The sequence below is a fragment of the Physcomitrium patens genome, chromosome 24, assembly GCF_059467195.1.
Source record: "Physcomitrium patens ecotype Gransden chromosome 24, ASM5946719v1, whole genome shotgun sequence".
Lineage (NCBI taxonomy): Eukaryota > Viridiplantae > Streptophyta > Bryopsida > Funariales > Funariaceae > Physcomitrium > Physcomitrium patens.
This window is the reverse complement of record NC_143433.1, coordinates 3,192,910-3,214,870: the sequence shown is the minus strand read 5'-3', so window position 1 is coordinate 3,214,870 and position 21,961 is coordinate 3,192,910. Positions and strand designations below refer to the sequence as shown.

The following is a 21,961-nucleotide window of genomic DNA, read 5'->3' as shown; positions in this document are numbered from 1 at the left end:
CACAATATCGGTGATGATGACCAAAAAACTGTGCACAAAAAATAAGAATTATCAGTCATCAGCAGCAAGAATTATTTGTTTTAAAAATCTCGCGTTTAAAAACATGGTGTTGTGTTCCTTCATGGTGTTGTGTTGACGTATGAAACTTCTATCATTGCAAAGAATTACCAAGATTTTAGTGTACAAAATCATATATATATATTCACTAGCGGAAACTCGCGCTATTGGGTATGGAAAAGCTTAAATCACATTAGGATTGCTTTTGGGGATGATTTGTCTCTTCAAATCCTCTCTTTGTCTTCTGGGGGCCGTCTCTTCTAGACTATAGAACTCCAGAAAGCCTTGCTTTCTCATATTCCCTTCATCATCACTGCCAATGAGAAGTCTTCTTTGTCTTACACCTAAGATGTTTTATACAATAGATAAGAATATGTTTAAATGTGAACAAAACACTAAGCAAACAGAATTACTTAGAATAAATGTATGTCTATTATATTAAATTTTATTTTAATTTTAAAAATCTGGAGTGCAACTTTTTTTTTAAACACTAGAGCTTCTCAAAATTTGTGCAACTTTTTAATCATTTCATGCTTACACCAAAAGATCAAATATGACGAAAACTATTATCTACCCAAAAAAAAAATCCATCATATCCTTTGGTGCAGCTGTAGAAAACACAATTGATGTAGAACTCATTATTTTGATTTAGTAGCAAAACTTCTCGGGGATAATTTTTCCCGGGTTCATGAGATTGCTGGGATCTAATGCGGTTTTAATAGTGCCCATCATCTTCAGTGCTTCTGGCCCTAGCTCTTTCTCCAGGTACTGTACAAGTCGAGAGAAATTTATTAGCAACATTGGATTGATCAAAGCCACGCATAAAATAACATGGCTAAATATTATGCCCTCATTCTTTTAGTAACAAACAATTCATGCGGTAATTATTTATCTATTCATTACACCAAGTAGAGAAGACCAATGGTATTTTAAATCAAGATGGACATCAAGCAAGAGCATTGTGTCCTCGGTGGTTGACAGCTACTCTTTTTAGAGAGTATTGTCATGAAAAGATGAATGAACGGTTAGAATTTGAAATAATATATTGAAGATCAGAAATAGCTGTACTGGCTGGACAACAATACCTTCATTTTCCCAATTCCAACACCATGCTCTCCAGTGCAGGTCCCTGTCCCAACATTTCAACATCAACATTTATTACAACAGAAGATATATTTGCTTCGAGTTTCGCTGCCAAAGCAAGCAGATGACAAATTTACTAGATGGTTCTTTTGCATTGTCTATCCTTGACAGGCTCAAATTGAAGGAATAACACAAACCTTCCATAGAGAGGGACGCATGCACCATGTCGTTAGAGAGCTTCAAGGCTTCGTCAACCTCCTCTTTATTTTTAGGGTCGAACAAGATAATTGCGTGAAAGTTGCCATCTCCTGCATGTGCTAGAAGTGTGCTGCCAAGACAAATCAACATTAGTCAGATTACATGGTTCTCCATCGATGAGTCGAACGTTTGAGAAAACATTGTTTGATACTTTATAAAAGGTGTTAAAATGCCTCGCTCAGATGTTTATGCCAGAAGCATGTACGCAGCATGGTTGACGGAGGTCCGTCCAAAATAATTGGAGAGCTTGAAATCACCTAGGCAAAGAAGATGCAAGAAGACTGTCTTTGGTAGCGGAGATGCATTCTGCGAGTCTTGAGAGAGGCACGCAAACATCCTACAATCATCACCAATGTAATTACTACGGAACCGCCTGAGAAATAATAACTATATCAATCTACCTAGCCAGTCAATTTTAAAGAAATTTATACAATTAGAAGTGCTGTCTCTCCTGTGGATTGATAAAAATAGAGTTGGGATAATAATGTGAGGTGCTGATGAGTTTTTCTCGGGAAAAGTACTGATTAATTCCGCGATACATTATTGAATGTTTGTAAGCGTTCAAAGTTATCAAAGTGTTACATGGCTTAAACTGATATATAACGATGAGAATAAACAAAACATCTCAGGTGTTTGGTTCTCGTTACGCGATAGAATCATGCCTCAAAAAGTGAAGTCTGAAATAACAGCATTACAAATTGATTAATTAAATCCAATGTCAAGATGTAATATCTTACAGTCACCAAAGCTTCAGCGTCGGGTCGAAGAACAAAAGTGGACCAAAATGCCTCCTTCCTAATCTGTCCAATCGCAAATCACATTCCCGGAAAAAACATCAATCTCCTTGCAGCACATCTAAAGTACATATACTCATAAATCACCTCTAAACCAAGTCGAATGCTGCAACTCACAAAAAAATGCACTTTCCCCATAAGTAATGAACAATAGCGTTTGGGAACATACCTTCCAGAGCTCCTCTTTCTCGATCGGTGTATCAGCGAACACAAAATCCGATCCATTGTGATCCTCAACTATTCTTTGAATTCTTGCAGTTTGCTCTTGGGTATAGGCTTCTGCAGACGCAAATTCGAGCTTCTTATCATCAAGCTATTAAAAAAGGATTCCTTATGTTAAAGACTATAGAAAAGAACAGAAGACTACAATCATGAAGAAACAATACGAACAAAAGCATAACTTATTCGTTTCGAATGGCTCGCAATCCAGGTTAACCTAAAAAGCTTATGTTTAAGGAGGAACCGAACCTGTTCCAACTAATTCAAACATAAGCGTTGGCTTTTCTGGATAATTTTTATCGTTAGCCATGTTGATGGCCTTCATCATCACGTCGTCCAGCAACTCGACTCGTGAGACCTGCCCTGAATCAATGCCACTTCTCTTGCCTTAATGCCTTCTGAAGACGAACACCCTTTGTAAGCTCAGATGAATCAGATTGCATGATTTCAGAATTGCAATTTTTTTTGTTAAATATCATTTATAGCAACTCTCCAGATTAAACAGGGATTAGGTACGCTGTTACGATGAGGCAGGATTGGTTTACTGTTCTACACTCGTTTACAAGCCCGCAGCAAGTAGACTAACATTCAAACTTGAGAAATACTAAATAAAATTTACCCGAGAATAGCGAACGTCTCCAAGCCTAGGATTATTACATTCGAAGCACGACTTTAAGACTACCCAATGGCATTACAGCTGTGATGTGTATGAAGGATGAAAAACCTGAATGCCTGAGTGCATGGAGGCAATTGCTACAGCAGCTGCATCTCCAACGTTCTTAAAATTGCACATAGCTACCTGCAAAGCAAAAACAAATCACGAAAATCGTTTACCAAGGTAGAAATAGCAAACGAAAGCAGCAAAACTTAGATTGTAAGAACGTCAAAGCTAGTTTCAATTGAGATCTCACGCAACCCAAATAAAGGATGGCCTTATTAAGAACTATCCTAAGACTTGAGTTTGCAGGAGATTGATTGTCACAAAAAAATCCTTGTATCACAATAAAGGTTGTCAAGGCAAGATCATGAGCAGCACCTGTAACAGAGCACTGTGTATCCACCCAGCGCACTGAGGAACTAAATCAAGAGTGGAAAACACCTAACTGTCTCTTAAATTCTTAATGCCTTGGAGGACATTAGATGCTCTCTGACCTGTTAAACAGGCTGCATTTTGACTTCATGCTTTTCAAAACGCATGAAATCATGTGCTTAGAATTATATACCATATTATTCATATAGACAAAGAAAACCTTGAAGTAAACATTTCAGTTTCAATTATATTTGATGTATACTAGATAATTGCATTCCAACCTCATAACTCTGTAAAAGTGCAGAAAACTACGGGGCAACTAGGGTTTAAAGAGCTGCAAACTTCTTGTTTAATGCCCAAAACAATCAACAGCAAAAAGAGAATGCGTTGGGCAAACCTATCGGAGGTAATACACTTTTGACCTTAAATACCCCAAAACCACGAAGCAGAAAGCATGACACTGAAAACAAGGAGCGAAGACACTGACAAATGAATATATTGTAAACTCCTCAACTTGGGGAGACCCATCGCAGAATTTATTTCGCAAAAAAAAAGCATTGGACGGCTCCAAGAACTACAGTGCCATTCTTCAGTAAAGCAGAATGTGTACACAAATGAGAACTTAAATATTTGAAGGTGAGTGAACTTACAACAGTAGCTTCAGGAATTTTTTGAAGACGCAGAGTGACCTCTGTGATAACCCCAAGCGTACCTTCACTCCCAATCAGCAATCTTGTGAGGTCATATCTGCAATCATAGCACACAAAGCTTGACTACGATTCAAGTACAGAAACTATTAATGAAACAAATAAGTCACGGACGTTTTGTTCAACTGCATAGGAGGCTATAAGTATAAAGATGGGAATGAAGTCAGAAAAGTCCTACCCTGCAGCACTTTTTCGAGCACGAGCTGCTGTTTTGACAACATCCCCATTTGCTACAACAGCCTGCTAAGCCGCGAGATAAGTTCCGGTGATATCAGTGATTGAGTGCCACCATGTCAGAAAAACTCTTCCAAAAGTTCTTTCTACACCATCTACGTCTGCAAACGCTGTATCTAGATCATAATTATGAATCATTTTACATTCAAAAAGTTGAATGTTGGTAAACCACCTTCATAGAAAGGACATTGTCTCGCATTGTACCATATCTGCCATGGACCAACAAAAGATTATTTTCTTAGAATTTATGCACTACACCCAGACTATCATGTACACTCGAAGTTTACGTCGAATCAAACTTTTCGACTTAAAGCTGAATCATTTACCTTCCAGGCCGACATGAAGATCAAGTATGCAATAGTCACATAAGGGAGTTACATATGGTCCTCTATTAGTAGCAAGTGATTGCCACATTCGTACAATATTTTGCTGAAAAGGCTTTCGCTACTTCACAAGATAAAATGTGAGTTTCAAACACGGTTCCTGTTTCATACAATTTTAAAATGGACAATCTTATTTAATAGTCATAAAACATGATGTTATGACGTCTTACCGCACAGCCATTGAACCGGAACACCGTGTTGCGCACATTCCTCCGATTGTAGCGCCAGGACCTGCACAATATCACGGATAAGCATAAGATAATAAGCAGATGCAGCAGAAAATTAATAAGGTGCTAACATGGTTGCAACAGCATGTCACGCTTGAATAGACTCATCAAGTCATGTGATAAATCTTTAAAATTACAACTTACGTTTTCAGTTCCAATTTCAACTCCCAAAATAACTACTAATGTGTATCTGAATAATAGAAAAGAAGAACATGCAAACATGACAAATTTTGGAATCGATTGATTAAGTTTCCCATCAAGACTCTTCATACTCTTTAGAGGTATTTCTCCGCAGTGGCATAGCATGGTGCTTGACTAAACAGAAATACAATATTACCAGGGTCCAAAGGAAAGAAGAGGCCATAGGGTTTTAAATATTCATTCAGCTCAATCCACCCAATGCCTGGCTCCACTATTACATCCATATCTTCCAGATGTAACTCCTTGACTTTCTGCACACCTCCAACATATGATCGTTCAAAACATCATCTTTCATCCTTTCATTCATACCTTGCGGGAATAGAAAGGGAAGATCACAAGAAGAAGAAAAAGCTGCTCCTCAGCAACTAGATTTTTAAGTCATTTACCAGCAGTTAACGTGACAAATTATATGGTCAAGAGATGTTTGCCGCAGGATATTAGACCCTATGCAGAGTGAAAACCTAGATACTTGTGTAAAAAATCACATTGTGTACGTTACTTTCAAAAGCAAGAATTCCAGGGATGGTATAATTGTCCAAAACCACAAGTGCGCAGCTCATGTATACCTTCATTGAATTCATATTTATGCTTACTCCTCTGTTGAGGGTCATAGTGTGTCCTTCAAGTGATGTTCCACCTGCATAAGGTGTTACAGGGATCTGAGCGCAACAAACAACCGCAGATCAGCACACGCGGGATAATCCACACCCTGTCTAACTCCATCATCCAGCACAGCACGTAGTACTTAATTGAAGCATGTAAGCAGTTTCTTCCGACAAGTATTCGGTGTACACTGCACACCTTGTATTTTGCACAAGCTTTAATTATTGCAACCACCTCCTCTTGAGACCTGGATGAGAAAGCCATAGTGAACACATATTGAAAGAGGTGCTCCAGCCATGACAAATATTCCAGTATCTGTCGTAAGCACACAGGACGCATGAACTGAAGAGGAGGTTAACCATATCTAACTTGACAACTCTTCATAGTGAGTCATATAAACCTTATAAGCTGATTTTCGCACCTTTCGGAAAAAAAACTACGAACAACTCTCATCTGGTCCAATAAGGAATTGCCAAGTAGGTTGGACCAAGTGAGAAATTCGACTTGCTGACTCTAACGTTCATATATATATGATAGCGCCAGACAAAAAACCTTTAACTTACTTTGGATACACTACAATATCTGGGATGGCCTCCACGGAGTGATATGTATTCCATGGTTTTGCGTGGAATTTTCTATCCTCCTCATCAACAACAACCCGATCCTCCTGAAGTTTCAAGATGGCGTTAGCTTCAAAAATATACCCAAACGTTTCAAAAAAACAAACGACAGTTGGACGAACAGCAGGAAACACGATCCTACAAGTAGACTAAAGAACATAAGCCCTGTTTGTGTGTGAGAGAGAAAGAGAGAGAAATCGAGAGAGAGGAAAGAGAACATAGTATCTCAACAGAACATTGTCAGCACGAAAAAAAAAAAAAAAAAAAAAAAAAAAAATGTTGGCCAGGAAGATTTAGTAGTAGGGACAACGGAACTTACATCAAGTGCAGCCCTCAATTCCGCAAGAAGAGGAGCTACATTGCCAACACAGAAGCTCTGAGACTCGTCCTTGCTGTCATCAATTTCCAAAAAGGCAATGTGCTCTGAGCCAACGCAACAAAATCTAAATTGAATCCACTAATCATGACGTCTACGTTTATGAACTCCAACTGGTAAGGTTATCCTCGAATTAATATTGAGAACATCACAATCTGCCTCTAATAAACGACAAAAGGCGTCACACTGAAGAATATACTGAAAACGAAGACCTGAAATTGGCACCACTGTATGAGCGAAAATGGTGACGAAGGTAACGATCAAAGCATGCAGATTTTAAGAATTTTAGGTGTCGAATGCCAACGCTCAGTTGGCCGATATAAACTGTAATAAACCTTTGTCTAATATCAAGTACAGTATGGTAAAAACCTTTCGAACTTCTCTCTCTCTCTCTCTCTCTCTACCCCCCCCCCCCCCCCCCCCCGACTCTCTCGAAGATATGTGGTCTGAAAGCAGACGCTAGAAAAAATCAGTACGCATGGATAGTCAAGCGTGGCGGAAATCATCACGAAAGACTGGCGGGGCAAACTATCATATAGTAATCGAATTTGTAACATTGTCCCTGAAAAGATTTAGGAACGTAGTGTTTCGACTAAGTAAAAATAACTGCATCTGATCTCACAGTCTCCGCTGAAAAGCACCTTGAACTGCGCCATGATAGTTTAATTTTGAATTCTAAACATTCGATAGAAACAGGTCTTACCGCACTATCAAGGGTTGCACAAACTCTGCCAATTTTTCCATGCATGCATTTCCGAGTACAACGATTACAGCAAACGGAGATTATCAGCCAGAACCAATCTCAGAGAACACACACACCTTGGAGCTGGATTCTCTGTCTCAACAGCAATCGGATTTTGAATCTGCGTCTGGACACTCTCACAGCGCGACACAGCTGCCTGGTGCATTTGCACCAAGCTCATCAAGCCAGTCAACGCAACCACTCCTCCAACTGCCCTCGCACGCGCTCTCCATCCCACCCCTTCCGAAGCGCTCCCCGAGCCCGTCATCCGCTCATAGCGTTCACTCACGCTCAAAGTCGCCAAGCAACGACTCCCACTCACAGCACTCCGTAACCCAAAATCTTTCCTCAAATAACGCCTGATTAACGCAGACGCACAGCGCGAGTGCGACATAGCACCAACCCTAGCACACTTCCCCTGAAATTCAATTCAACAAGAATCCAGCCCTTGCAACAAGCCACGGGACTCCAAGACCTGTAGACGAGAAGCTACACGGAATTCTACCAGGGATTGCGACTATCTGTACGCAAATCGCACTCCAAACGAAACTTCAAATTCGTTCATACAGCACTATTTGCATGCGATGCTCCGTTGTCGCGAAACGCTCGTGTCGCACAAACCTGTAAACACAATTGCCGCAATCTCAAGTCCACTTGTGCAAATCATCAGTGACTCTCGTGCATTGCGAGGCTCCCTTGGACATGGCGCTTTTGGGAGAAGCTATTTTCACGGTTATGGGCACACGGCCTTTGCCCACTCCGGTCGCGGTTATGGCCACCTGGTCCATGCATCTCTCGAAAAGAAACTCCACCCCGTTTCTTTCTTCCTTTTCTTTCCCATCCATTTCTACGTTATCTTTTTCATTCCTAGTCCTTCTTTCCGTTCTCTGTGTTTATTCCTTCTAGGACATGAATAAACTTCTTTGTCGGTTTGTTCCTCGAAATCTGACGAGAAATTTGACAGTGAGTCCAATTAGAAGACATGTCATTTTTAATACTTTTTCAGTGTATTGTTGACTTCCGCTTCTTGAGCAGATAGTTTTTGTTACAAAGGATTTAGTAAATGTTCTTTTCATTCTATTTCTATTTAAAAAATGTAGTGGATTGGAACAATTCTTCACTAGATATTAAATTAGTAATTCATATCTGACTCGAATCCAAAAACATATCAAAAATCATTCTTTTAAGTAGTTTGCTCTGTTTGGAAAAGATATGAACTTTACTTATTGATACAACATATGGTAGTATTCATCAACAATCTTGGATAATGGTAAAAATCGTAACTTTGCTTAGTGATTGTTTTAAATCAGACATTATAAAATACATTCACATAATTCTAGAGATTTTTTAGTAGGAATATGACTATCTGTGAATACATTACTTATTAAGAAAAATACTCTAATTTCTGTGAAGTTAAAGAGTACAAGTATACAGACAGAAATGACACTAAGCCACCACTGATGTGGGAGGATAATGATGGCTATTTCTGAAACTTGCATCTCGTTCTAAGGCCTTGTAAAAATTTAGAGCTGCTACAAACCATAAACCAAAGTGTTATTGGTGGATTAACATTGTTGTATTGGATGTTGTGTTAAGCATTCTTTTGCCACATATTCTACGTCATTGCGTGCTATAAGAACAGAAGAGTAAATTAATATGAATTATTATCTATCTATTCAAGAACTATACGTATATCAAATGAGCGATATTACTATCCTAATAATAATAATAGTTTAATAGAACGTACATTAAAATTGACAATGTTGTAAACAATTCTAAAATAAAAAATTAACAGAAATATTTCATATGCTAAGACAGCATTGTCGTTACGTGACGCATAAATGTTGCGGGCTTATCCCCCAAACCAAACAAACAGTAGCCAGGTCCAGAACACAACGCATTAGAGCTTCAAATACTAAGACGATACTAACTATTTCATACAAAGAATACCAATGAAGTAATCATGAACTGTTGCATATATGAACCAATGATGCTACAGGAACAGCTATGAGCAGAGTATCCATTATGTTAAGATAACCTATCAACCAATCATGGTCTTACAATTTAAGATAGTCTCACTAGAAATCATGACAGTGGGGCGGGTGTAAACCTCTACTTAGCACTACATGCAAATCTTGATAGCACTAATTGCAAACCTTGCTTCCACATGCTATTCTTATCGGAATTACCCAATGAACCCCGAAAGCAAACAAAAATGGAACATGAGTCCAAAGAAGAGCTGCAAAGCTGACCAATTCGAAGTCAAAAATGCACCAGCTGAATGAATAGATTCTGGTAGCCAGTCTCACGCAGCTGCAACTGGAGGGGTGACATTACTGCGGGAGGCAGGTCCGTTGGGAACACGCCTGGGTGCCCTTTGCCCTTCAGAACGCCTCTCACTGTTAGCTGGTGCACCTCCATTATTTGATGTTGAGTAACCACCACGTGCAGGCCCTGAGCCACGTCCTCCCCTGTTACCATCGCGTTCTCGTGTGTCATGACTTGAACCCCTACCAGGGTTCCGCCCACTATATGATCCACGCCCTCTTATTCCATCTCCACGATATGGGCGATCGCTCCGGGTGTCGTTTAGACGTCTTGGAGCTGCAAAATGCACAAAACTATGAGAATGGATCGATGTGCACAACCAAATTTCACAGAAGAGGAGGAGCTGGGAACTCGGTTTGAAAGGAAAAAAAAACCGAACACGAATGAAGGGAAAGAGGACCAGTGATTCAGCCTGAACTGACCTCTCCCCATTGGCTTCTTTTCTTCGATGTAAACCGGGCGACCATTGATTTGGACAGGGGAAGCCTGCATTCAGAACAAGGAGTAACAATTCAGTAACTTCAGTGACAAGAAAATGCACTATATTTAGGATGAAACAAAAAGCAGTAGCATGGTAACATAAAGGAAAAGATATATTTTCCTTCACGTGAAACAGGCGAATGGTAGTCTCACCTCAATTGCACTTTGTGCAGCTGTTGCCTCCTCAAACTCTACAAACGCGTAGCAAACGCCTTGCTGCTCACGACCGTATTGGAACTTATTATTAATCAGTAAAAACTTCAACCTTTTGAACGTCAATCAATACATCAAAATCTCACATTTGCAACAAGTTCCAAGGCTGCAAAATTGAAGGAAACGTCGGTTTTTCATGGCCAGCAAATAATTCGAATGGGACAAGGTGACGGATACTGTATAAAAGTACCTTTTGGCTCCTAACATTGACACCATTCGGCTTGACAGGTCCAAAGTTTTTGAATACTTGTTCCAATTCAGAGGCAGTATAGTTCATCGGGAGATTTTTCACATAAACTGACCGCCCATCAGCTGCATCGAAACACAAGAAGTATCTCAGAATAACATTGAACTGGCAGGTTCTTTATCCAAGACCTCATAATGCGAAGGTAAAAAATCATAAACACTCAATAACACAATGCCATCGAGAACACTGCACAGGGACAAAGATATTATAATGCTTGATTTCGTGCCCAGCAAAATCCGAAGACACATACATAAGTGATAAATCACAAACCTTCAGTTTCAACAGGGGCAGCATCCTCATGATTATCATGAGATGGTGCAGCTACGACAGGAGCAGGAGCGGATGAAGCTGCTGGACGCTCAGCAACAGGTTGAGGAGCCTTGGGAGGAGGAGGCGCTCCGATAACCCTCAACTGTGCGAAGCGACAGGGAACCCGTCAATAAGACAACATAAAATGAATAAAAACATTGCCATCGAAAAGTTACTTCACACTAGCATGTACCGGAGGAATGACAGAGGATTCTTGTCGGAAAAAGTGGCAAAAACTTACAATAGACGCATATGACTTCTTAGGCTGTTCACCAACTGATTCTGGTTCCTGAACAGGCACAGGATTGTCCCTGACTGGAGTTGTTTGCACCATTGGTGACTCAGGTTCTTCAATTACGGGAGAAGTGTTGTCCTCAACAGGAACCTGGCCAGTGTGTTTCTCTTCTTCCGCTCCTGTGGAGCCTTCATCATCGAAAACTTCCTGCGCTGTCGCCTCGTTCTCGGGAACTGGTTCGGGAGTGACTTCCCTCACAACTTCTGGCGCTGGAGCTGGAGTAGGTTGCTCCACAACTGAGCATAGAGTCGACCATATCAACTTCAGTTTCAATGTAATTAAATCATACAATTGAGGATTATTACCATGATAATCAATAAAGATACCTAAGCTTGGTGAGATGTGCATCAAAAGCAGAAAATCGTCATTTATTTGAGGAAGATACAAGCAGAAAATCTGCAAACTATTATGTCATATACAGAGTAACATTTAGTGGATGCAATACTATGGAAACAACTAGAGTGAAACAAGCAAGCAACATAAGGGACACACATGTACCTGGTTCAGGAGCCTGTTGATGCGAGTATGCACCTTCAGCAACACCGTTAGCAAGAGAGGGGACAGACTTCGTCTGCTGTTGTTCTTCATCGTCGAGGTAACGGAATACGTCATTCAGAACAAAGTAGCCCTTCTCCTGAGGAGCTAAAAAGAAGCTTTGGACGAAGTTCCTCTTTCCAGTTGGTTTGGTTGAGAGAGAACCGGTGACCAGGACAAGAACTCCACCACTCAGGGAATCCTGTGAGTCGACAGTCTTGATTTCAGCCTTGAACTCACTGTAGTCAGAGGACATCACCTTGTGGTGAATTTGCTGCAAAAAAAATACAGCTAATGATTAAAAATACTCTCACAATAACAAACCCTCCTACACCTCAAACATGGCTACCTACTACGTAGACAGCGGGGCGTTGAAGGTAGGTGATGACCAAAACTACCACCACAAGTTTGACACCTGTACTTTATGCATTCATTATATTGACTAAGAAATTTAAAATTTTAAAATTTTAAAAACAATCACATAACATATGGACTTACGCGAAAGAAGAAAAATGAACTACAACACGTCCCAAAGTTCAGACATTGAGCAGTGGGTGGTACCCGCTGCATGGGGAATAAATCCAAAACACAACTTGAAAGAGCTCCGGTACGACGTCATCAAAACTCATCAGCTAGATACGATGATAGGACTATGTTGTACACAAGAGTTTCCAAATGATACTCACATCTTGGGTGTGAGCCACATCCACTGCCCCACCGGCTCCCGCTTCCGCTCGGGTCATGTGACTGGCATCAGTGTAAAACCGATGCACTACTTGTGGGGATTGGTGTAGTACATTGTAATACTGGTTCACAAATGCATTTCCGACCTGCATCACCGAGAAGATAAATAAAAGCGTTCGGTAAATCAAGGCTTCAACAATGCAAATACTGCAGAAGATGAATGGCATAAACTGGCTCCACTATCAAAACGTAACCATATTGACATTACAATGAATGGCCACCACATATCTTTTCAGATTCTGTTGGCATCCCAGAAAATCAAGTAGGAGTGCCAGCGAAAGGATGGAATGATTAAAAAAACCTCTAAATGATGACTATTTAAGGACTTTTCAATGTAAGCTGCAAGGCAGAAGAATACAAATGAAGATGTGACCGAAACTTACAACTTGTGCCGTTGCTACAGGAGACGCCATGGTTCCTGTGAAATGGAAACACAGATTAGAATTTCTGCCACCCCCAACCAGACCACAACGAAGACATAGAAGCTACAACCAGTGGCAACTAAATTACTGAAAGGCGACAGCCAACCTTAAAAAATGAATGAGAACACTGCGCAAAAAAGTGGTGGATCGGATAAAGACGACTTTTTAACAAAACCGACCTTTCCAAAACCTAACTGACAGATTTAACTGCTTAAGCGACACATAGACCGAACACTGTCACTGGTCTTTCAAATGAAATACATCTGAGTATTCAGAATGACTCATAACAAGATACGGAGGAACATAAAAGACACTAAAAGGACTTAACTTTTCACAGTGATAAACAGAGCGACAGCCACCACCAAAGGTCTCCGTACTGCGTTTCTGAACCTTACCACGTCCTAGAAATGAGGCATAGTTCATCAGCTAACACTCACCACGATCGAATGGAAAGATATATCTTACCTACTCTTTAGCAGCTTAACCGTAAAATGTTGCCAAGGCTTCTGATGTTCGAGTAAACAGGTAGACCTAAGGCCCAGGAACCAAGCAGGATCACGATACTCTATCCTGAGTCGCCACTGCTCTGCAACCCCAACTAAAAAATCTAGCACCACAGGAGCAAATCAATTCTGACTTCTCTGAGGGATACGCATCCACCCGCAATAAACTGCAACGGATGTAAACAAGACTAAAGCCGCCCAAAAATGCTCATACCATACAACTAAACAAAACTAGAACTTCCAAAAAGTTTTTAAATCGTAGAAAAAATAATATCTAAAACATTAAGAATGACAGAAAAAAATATATCCTTCTATAAAAGAAAGAAAGAAAGCACAAAAAAACAAAAAGAAGAGTGGGAAATAAAAAAAATTAAAAAAAAAAAAAAAAAAAAAAAAAAAAAAAAGCTAACCCCTTCTCTCCACACAACAAGCCACCACAGCACTCGCCCTGAAACACTCGAATAGACACCGCGATAAAAAAGACACTCTAGACGTCCAAAAACTAAAATTAAAATCAGCACACTATGACGAAACAGCCACCGAAATGCTGATGAATCAGTGATAAAGGCACGACGACGACGACGGGCACGCGCGCCGAGCTCTTCACAGACGAACCGAGAGATCGAGGAGAAACGAGGGGCGTGACGAGGAGCTGTGGCCTTGCTGTTGGCAGCAACAGCAGCAGCAGCAGCGGCCTGAGAGCGGCGATTGTTGCAGAGAGAGATGAGAATCGATGGATCTGCGAAACAGGGCGAAAGGCCGCTGTAGGGTGCCTCAAGCCCTAAAAGTCGTCTCCTCCGGGAACCCACCCCCTTCCCGCATGTTCCATCTGGAACATGTCGACGATACTCATCCGTTTTGACGACGATATCCGATGGAACACTTTTGGACGAACTCCGTCAAAGTATCCCCGAGTCTGAACGAGTAGCTGGAGCTCGCGGAGTCCGAGGTCGCATCCTTTGCAAGGGTTTCTTTACTTGCAATTACTAGCTCGATTGTGTGTCGCGATGACGATTCATGGTGGTTGTTAAGGTGTTCGCTGTTGCTGTTGTTGTGTCCCAGAGTGGCAAATTTGGGAGTCGTGTGGGTGGGTGCTCCGTGAGCCATGGACGTGATGTTTGTTCGCGCCCCTCAACGGGTTCGGGGATCCGGGAACTTAGATAAGTCGATGTCCGCTTGAAAATGATACTCTTTGTTCATTCTGAGAAGCCTCTAATTAACTAATGCGGCCTTACCCGTAATTCGATGTCGCTTTGTTAAGCGTGATGGCATGTACTGGAGCGGCGAATCGGTGCGGCTCGAAATAGGATGGTTGCCTCTTTTCTCTCATTCAGTGCGTTTTTCAGTTGTGTCCACGAGGACGACATGAGCTTGTGTGGCTACGGTTTCGATCAGAGGATCTTTTTGTTGCCGATCCGAGTGATCTCGACTGCATATATGCTCCACACGAGTGGAGTGCTAATCGACAGCCCTACGAAGCAATGGGTCAACTCTTATCAATGCGGACAAGCATGGTGTGACGGTGAGGCTCAAGTTTCACAATGCAGCCAGAAAACGTCACATGACGAAAAGAGGGAGAGAGATACTTCGACTTCATCGACGGAGTGTAGATGAGTTCTCCGTGTTCTGTTTCGTGACGCTCTGATGCCTTCGTCGTCATAAGATTGATTGCGATTCCAATGCGCTGTTCAAGAGTGGAAGAAATTGTCGTGTAGAAATTAGGGCTTGATGCGTGAAAAGTTTATTGGCGGCGTTAGTATTGCGAGATAGACTCAAGCATCACGGAAACAAGGTGAATTTGTTTTGACATCATTTTATGATTCTGATTTTGGATTATTTATTCGTAAAAATATCTGGGTGATTATGATGATTTTTTTTTTTTTTTTTTTTTTTTTTATCCATGTTAACACGGAGGGTATTATTAAAATTAAACATTGATGTCGTTTAAAGAACCAGCAAATGTGTACATTGTTGAGTGACAAAAATCATTTTGCTATGCAATATCTTTTGTTAACTTCACGGGAAGTTTGGTTTATGCTTTCTTGCCTCAAAGACAAGGTCGTCACTTTCTCATTTTAGACACACATCATATGAACAAAAATTGATTGTGTGGTTGATAAAATAGCATAAATAAAGTATCGACTAATAGAAAAACTTGTAAACCTTCCTTGTATATCTTGTCATTTTTTGTCTCCAACTGAAAACTCGTGTATATTATATCATAAGACACGATAACTTATGCGATATGATGCAAAAACTTAAATAATAATAAATTAACTGAATTGCTAAACACAAGAGTAGTTTTTGTTATATTTATCACTTTAATTTAACTGTTTAAAATTCATATATTTATGTATCAATGCCTTACAAATTAGTGTTTTCTTTCACTACTTGATCATGTGAATGTCCTACAGTGAGCATGTCTTTACTTTTAACATAACATATCTTTTTAAGGTCTAGAGAAAGGCTATTTTTATAGAATGCTTTCAATTCAGAGAAGGCAAAAATTAAAACTTTGTCATATTCACAATTTAAAAGTATTTCATAAAAATATGTGCATGTTCATCAACACATTTCCAAATTTGTCAATATGTTACTTATAGTGTGGACAAATGGTACACAAATTAATGTTGCATGTCCTAAAGCATTGCACAATCACTTTTCTCATGTATAGCAGTGCATACAATCATTGATTTCCTCACAAGATGAGTGTTAATAACTGTGTTTCGTCTTTATCAAATCAAATTGTAGCATCGAAGTTATGTTATCGTCGCATCAATTACCACTATGTTCTAGCCATCGTACCATGTTTTTGATGGATTTTAACTGTATTCCTATGTAAAAATTAGGCATTGTGGAAACGAAATAGTGTAGGTGTATGAAAAGAAATAAATAGATTTATCAGTTTATTGGCTGATAAACAATACAGGCTATTGGCAGACATTAAAAAAGATAAAAATACTAAAACCTTTCAAATTTCACAGGGGAACTTGCAAAAATGAATTGACAGGACTGACCATACATTATCTAAAGAAAATTGATCAAAATTTCATAAGAACTAACATGCTTCAGGAAGAAATCTTAGGCACTTGACTTGCAGACTACCATGTTATGACCACAATTCAAAAAAGATTGTTCAATCCAAGAATCTGAGTGCACATGAATGGATGTATACTATACTTGACTAATAAGTGCAATCTGTGATAAATGGTTTCACAATTTTAATAAACTCGTCGGTTTTAGTACCCAGTTTCAAATCCACTTCCCCTCCGCCAAGCCAAAAAAATCGTGGGCTGAGCTGTACAATAGCGTCTGAAAGAATTACCTGCGCCATTAGCCAGAACATTGTCTGTCCATGAGCAAACAAGCACCCCTGAATCCTAACCACGTAACTTGTGTAAACTTTTCGTGTACATCTGGAAGAAATGACAATTAAATGGGAGATAAACCAAGAAAAGACGATCCCAGAATGCATCGACCACAGAGTCTCCTCTTCGTTTAAATTGACGTAGCGTCACATGTTTAACCTAGTTTAATCACAAGACATGAAGCAAGCTATGCACCAACGCTTACAGGTATGTCCGTGCGCATTCCAATAGGTGTAACAGCATTGTGTTCAAAGCCAGTCAGTTGGTTGGACTCTTCCTCTGGAGCAAGACGCACTTAACATGCACGAGTACAATCAACACTAGTCAGAATAAGAACGCTGTATGTTCTTATCTAATCAGACAATTTTGAACTGAAACTCGGTCATTATGAACCAAGGGCTCAGACGTTCGTCTTCATCCATTATACTACACGGACCTCTCTGACTTAACAATGCCTGCAGGATTGGAAATTTAATACATGTCACCAACGACAAAGACAGTCAGTTAAATCTTCGGGAACGTAGCAGTGTTATTTATTTTTTTAGCATTAAATGAAGCTTGTGACCTGTTTAATTCAAATGGAGAGATCTGAACACCCTTACAGTTAAATCTTTTCTTGGGAATTTTCCCCTCATTCAGGGAATGAACGAACGCTTTAACCTTTTCGGCGTTAAGACGCGCTGTATACTGTACCACAACACGTTTCAATACATTCGTGGAATCAAACCAGTGAAGTTGGAATAATATCAACTTTAGAAAACCAGACTCCTTAAGATCAGAAAAACCTTCTTAATTCTCAATAGAAGATGATATCTAGGCTGATCAAGAAAGTCTGCAACAAATGTAGTTCAATGCATCTCGAAAGTTCACACAATGCATCCTTATCTAGAACTCTCAACGAGAGCACTCATGTTAGACAAAACGCACAATGAGATTCAATAAAACAGAAATAGGCCAATCGAACACTATCAAGGATTAGGTGAGACGCAATTTCACCTGTATAACAATAACATAATACTTCGAGTTCTTCCGATCACTACAATCCTTCACACTTTCGTGCGCTTGTGTATTTACCTGCAAGAAAACTTGAGTTTGTCAGGGTATTTCTGCGGCCACAAAAACTGAATCTGTGGTGTAAGCGCAATTCACAATATGTAACGCTCAAACTGATCATCACGACAACGCGCACATTCACCTGAGAAAGAGGCTCCCAAATAAGGAGCTCTGTATTGGAATCCTTTTCGTTCTTACTCATCCATACAGCTGAATATTCAAAGAAAGAAATACAGTGTCCTCATATATAAATTCCTTTTCGAATCTTTCTCAAGCATTAATCCAATAAATCACGAGCAAAATCTCAAAAACTCCATCAAAAAGCCAAATAAGAGGGTGAACATAACAGCCTCACCATAACAATGCTTTTGCAAAGGTGGTCCACAGACGCAGCACTTAGAAGATCGCGTCGTTGTTCATATGACCTGTCATAATAGTCTGAAGGAACTGTCTTGAAAACAAATTCAGAAGCCCCTGCAGCCTGTAACAATTTTGAAAGCCGTTGCTCGACAATCTGTAGCATCCGACCAAACGTACTCATCAGTCTCAGGACGACCAATACAACTAATGAAGTTCGAGAGCAGAGTGCACGTAACAAATAAGCGCTAGAAAGATAAAACTAAATAATAAATAAAAACTTAAAAGGAAACGAGAACAATAAAAACGATTCTTCAATGCGAAATGTCAATATCAACGAATTCAGCCAACTATCTAATTCAAAAAAATAAAAATAAGAAAGAATTCAATCATTACGTCGCAAATGGGAGTCTTCGCAGGCTCACGGCGTTCAATAGGATCCTCGGACGTGCAATCGCCGGCAGAGGAGCCCGTATGGCCTCCGCTCGACTCTAACTTCTTGATACCCGACAACCGAAGCTCCAGATTGGCTATGGATTGAAGAATAAAAAGCTGTCGCTGCTCTAGAGCTGCAACGCGAGCAGCAGCTTCCTCCACCATTTTGAAAATAGCAAATTCTGAAAGCCACCTGAACTTCGAACAAAAACTACTCGCATTTAACAGAGCTTATTGTCGAGTTTCGCCGTCATTCTCGTCGAAAATTCTGTGGCGATTGAAGCCAATTCACAATCTCCCCGTGAACACTTTTTCATGACCTCGATCGATACAACGGAAAGACGAGCACCACGAGCAACGCCGCGCAGTGCCCTTCACATACACAGCACGGGATCCAACGATATTCGGATCTAGAATTTTCGTGGGTCTAAACCCTAAACATGGTTTGCTGTGAATGATGTGCGGCAGTTCCCAATATTGAGAATATCTGTTCCCAATATTGGATGAAACTCGTTCGCCGTGATCCAACATATCTTTCATCGTCCTTGAAAGGGTGGGTGAAAATTGTCGTCACTCTTTCATGGTGAAGTTTATGGTGTGAATGCCAAACGAATATTTCAATTGAAACAATTCATATGATAGGATCTCGTTATATATATATATATATATAGATATATATTACATTTGACTAATATTGAACATCTTAAATTTTAATTCTAAATTATAAACAAAAAAGTTAATATAAATTTTGAAGATAGATTGAATTAAAATGCTTTATATTATTAAAAATAACAAGCAAAGATGATAGATTATTATTTTTTTGTTAAGGTCCTAATATAAGATAGTATCATTTTGATCTTTTAGATATATAAGAAAGTCTACGACCTAATCTTGAGAAAATCAACTTATAATGTTTGAAGAATTGATGATAAATGATAATTATTAATATATATATATATATATATATATGTATATATTATTAATATAAAAAATATTAATAGAAATTTAAATTATATATATTTATTTTTTTAATTATTAAATAGAAATATGTTCATTCTTTTAATCAAAGATTTTAATAGTTAAATAATTAAATCAAAATTAAAATTTATAAAGCATATAAATTGTAATGGATAGCCATATATAGTGGATAGCCATATATATTTAGATAAATAAAAATAGATAGAAAGAATTAGAAGTAGAAGTTGGTTAAATTATTGATATCTTATTGCTAAGAATCTTAGAAGCTTTGTAAACATCACATGTGTTTATAAGTGATTGGTGGGTTGACAACTTGGCCAACAAATCGGCCACATGTCACACATTTAGCAACTTGACTTTAAAGTCGGCCATATGACATATATATCAAAAACTTGTCTTTCAACTTAGACACATGTTATATAGTTTATAGGGCATTGCCATGTAATTCTTTAATAAGTAGTACATATGGAGACAAGAGTGATGCCTTCCTCACTCTTATCCATGTCTTCTTTGTATTCTATTTTGGTTTAAGACTTCCTAGTCCTTTTGTATTTGGTAATAGCCACTATAGTTTTAATTACATATATACTTTTTAGTTGTTTATTTTCTCTCTTTTGATAATATAAGAATGTATTGTTTTTTAAACACATATATAGAAGAAAAAAAATCTAATACATTTTTTTAGTATTTTATAAATTTTTTAACCTATTGATCTTAAATACTAATAGAAGCTATAATATCTTTGCATATAATTTTTAAAATATATATATATATATATATATATATATAGTACAAAAATGTAGCAAATATTTTGCTTCTACTTGGTTCTTAACTAGAAATCAATAACTCAATTCATTTGCTATCATTGAATAATCTAATCCAATGCTCAAAAATATAAACTTATCCCAATGATTTGAAATTGTACAATATTCTATTTGAATGGATATATTTAATTAGTATTGGACACAATATAAATAATTTTACATTATATATAATCTATAATTTACAAATATTTTACTAACTTATATATATACAAGCAAAAACCCATGTTGTTGGGCACCACAATCTTTGGCACTGCCATCTATTGACTCCCTTATTCATCTATGTTTCCTCATTTCTATGTTTAGCCAATAAGAAGGCTTCTTTGTCTCTTTATCCTATACCCAAGCTATTATATATGTTGCTATTAATTAACATCATTTATTGCACTAAAAATATATAACTATTAAGGATTATAATCATCAAATGTGTGACATTAAAAACATGATAGAAATCATTTTTGCCAAGGCTCTATACTTTAAGCTGATCACTCTTTATGAGCTTGCTTTGTCTAAATATATATAGACTTGTGGGCTTTCTTAATTGTCTTTGCTAATTAGTAAAATTTAATAAAAATAGATTGCTTATTAGAAACAAGAAGTTATTAATCATGCACCAAAAAATGGAGTTAGTATCAATCTTTTTGACTAATTATTGGATATTATTAGTTTTTAGAAATTAATATTTTAATTAAGATTTAATTATTATACTCCATCATATTCAATATACTTAATTAAAGTAATATATAACATACATAATTCAACTAATATATATCACATATTAATAAAAACATATATTATGTATAAGGAAATCAAATAATAATATAAAATTGAAATAATCATAATTTTATTATATATATATATATTTTAAATTTAAATATTTAACTGATCTTATAATTTCATCATATAAATTTAATAATGGAATTTATTATTTCACATTATATTTATAATATGTTAACTGATGTATTATTCTTTATATTGGATACAATATTCGTAATATATTTATTTCATTTATTCATGATTATTATAATAAATAAGTTATATTTCATGTCACTGGGCTGCACTTGCAGACTGGCCCGCTGCCGACAGGCGGGAGCCGCTGCTGCCGGGCAGGGCCAGCAGGGGCAGCGGGCAGGGAAGTTTTGATTAGTATGAGCTGAGGGCAGATTTTTACGGCAGATTCTGGGCAGGGACTGGGTGACTTGGGCAGTGGGAAGACTTTCGTAGGGAAATCGAGGCACGTTGGCGGGGCACGTTTGGGCGGGATTGGTGAAGTCTGGTCTTCGAACTTCCATGATTTACTTCTATTGGCCTTGGACTGTGGAGCTCACGAATCAAATCCC

At 38.5% G+C, this 21,961-nt stretch overlaps 3 protein-coding genes across 3 annotated transcripts; all 3 read right to left on the bottom strand.

Moving 5' to 3' along the window:
* Window positions 1–554: 554 nt before the first annotated feature.
* Window positions 555–8,264, bottom strand: LOC112276757 (D-lactate dehydrogenase [cytochrome], mitochondrial). The gene is made up of 18 exons (XM_024508414.3): window positions 7,612–8,264; window positions 6,736–6,808; window positions 6,360–6,463; window positions 5,995–6,043; window positions 5,760–5,852; window positions 5,330–5,444; window positions 4,936–4,996; window positions 4,555–4,591; window positions 4,327–4,388; window positions 4,092–4,188; window positions 3,136–3,210; window positions 2,661–2,769; window positions 2,362–2,471; window positions 2,136–2,198; window positions 1,656–1,735; window positions 1,338–1,468; window positions 1,143–1,186; window positions 555–825 (listed from the first exon to the last, which is right to left on the bottom strand). The coding sequence occupies exons 1-18, from the start codon at window positions 7,926–7,928 to the stop codon at window positions 706–708; spliced, it is 1,740 nt and encodes a 579-aa protein (XP_024364182.1). The 5' UTR covers window positions 7,929–8,264; the 3' UTR covers window positions 555–705.
* A 1,223-nt stretch (window positions 8,265–9,487) lies between these two features.
* LOC112276646 (nuclear transport factor 2) lies at window positions 9,488–14,353 on the bottom strand. Its single transcript, XM_024508135.3, has 10 exons — window positions 13,572–14,353; window positions 13,068–13,102; window positions 12,627–12,770; window positions 11,905–12,214; window positions 11,353–11,642; window positions 11,073–11,214; window positions 10,746–10,867; window positions 10,496–10,558; window positions 10,285–10,348; window positions 9,488–10,138 (listed from the first exon to the last, which is right to left on the bottom strand). Exons 2-10 carry the CDS (start codon window positions 13,095–13,097, stop codon window positions 9,840–9,842), a joined length of 1,464 nt encoding a protein of 487 aa, XP_024363903.1. The 5' UTR covers window positions 13,098–13,102; window positions 13,572–14,353; the 3' UTR covers window positions 9,488–9,839.
* A 2,323-nt stretch (window positions 14,354–16,676) lies between these two features.
* LOC112276647 (uncharacterized) lies at window positions 16,677–19,271 on the bottom strand. The gene is made up of 6 exons (XM_024508137.3): window positions 18,784–19,271; window positions 18,386–18,544; window positions 17,974–18,051; window positions 17,580–17,664; window positions 17,183–17,271; window positions 16,677–16,934 (listed from the first exon to the last, which is right to left on the bottom strand). Exons 1-6 carry the CDS (start codon window positions 18,985–18,987, stop codon window positions 16,794–16,796), a joined length of 756 nt encoding a protein of 251 aa, XP_024363905.1. The 5' UTR covers window positions 18,988–19,271; the 3' UTR covers window positions 16,677–16,793.
* Window positions 19,272–21,961: the final 2,690 nt, after the last annotated feature.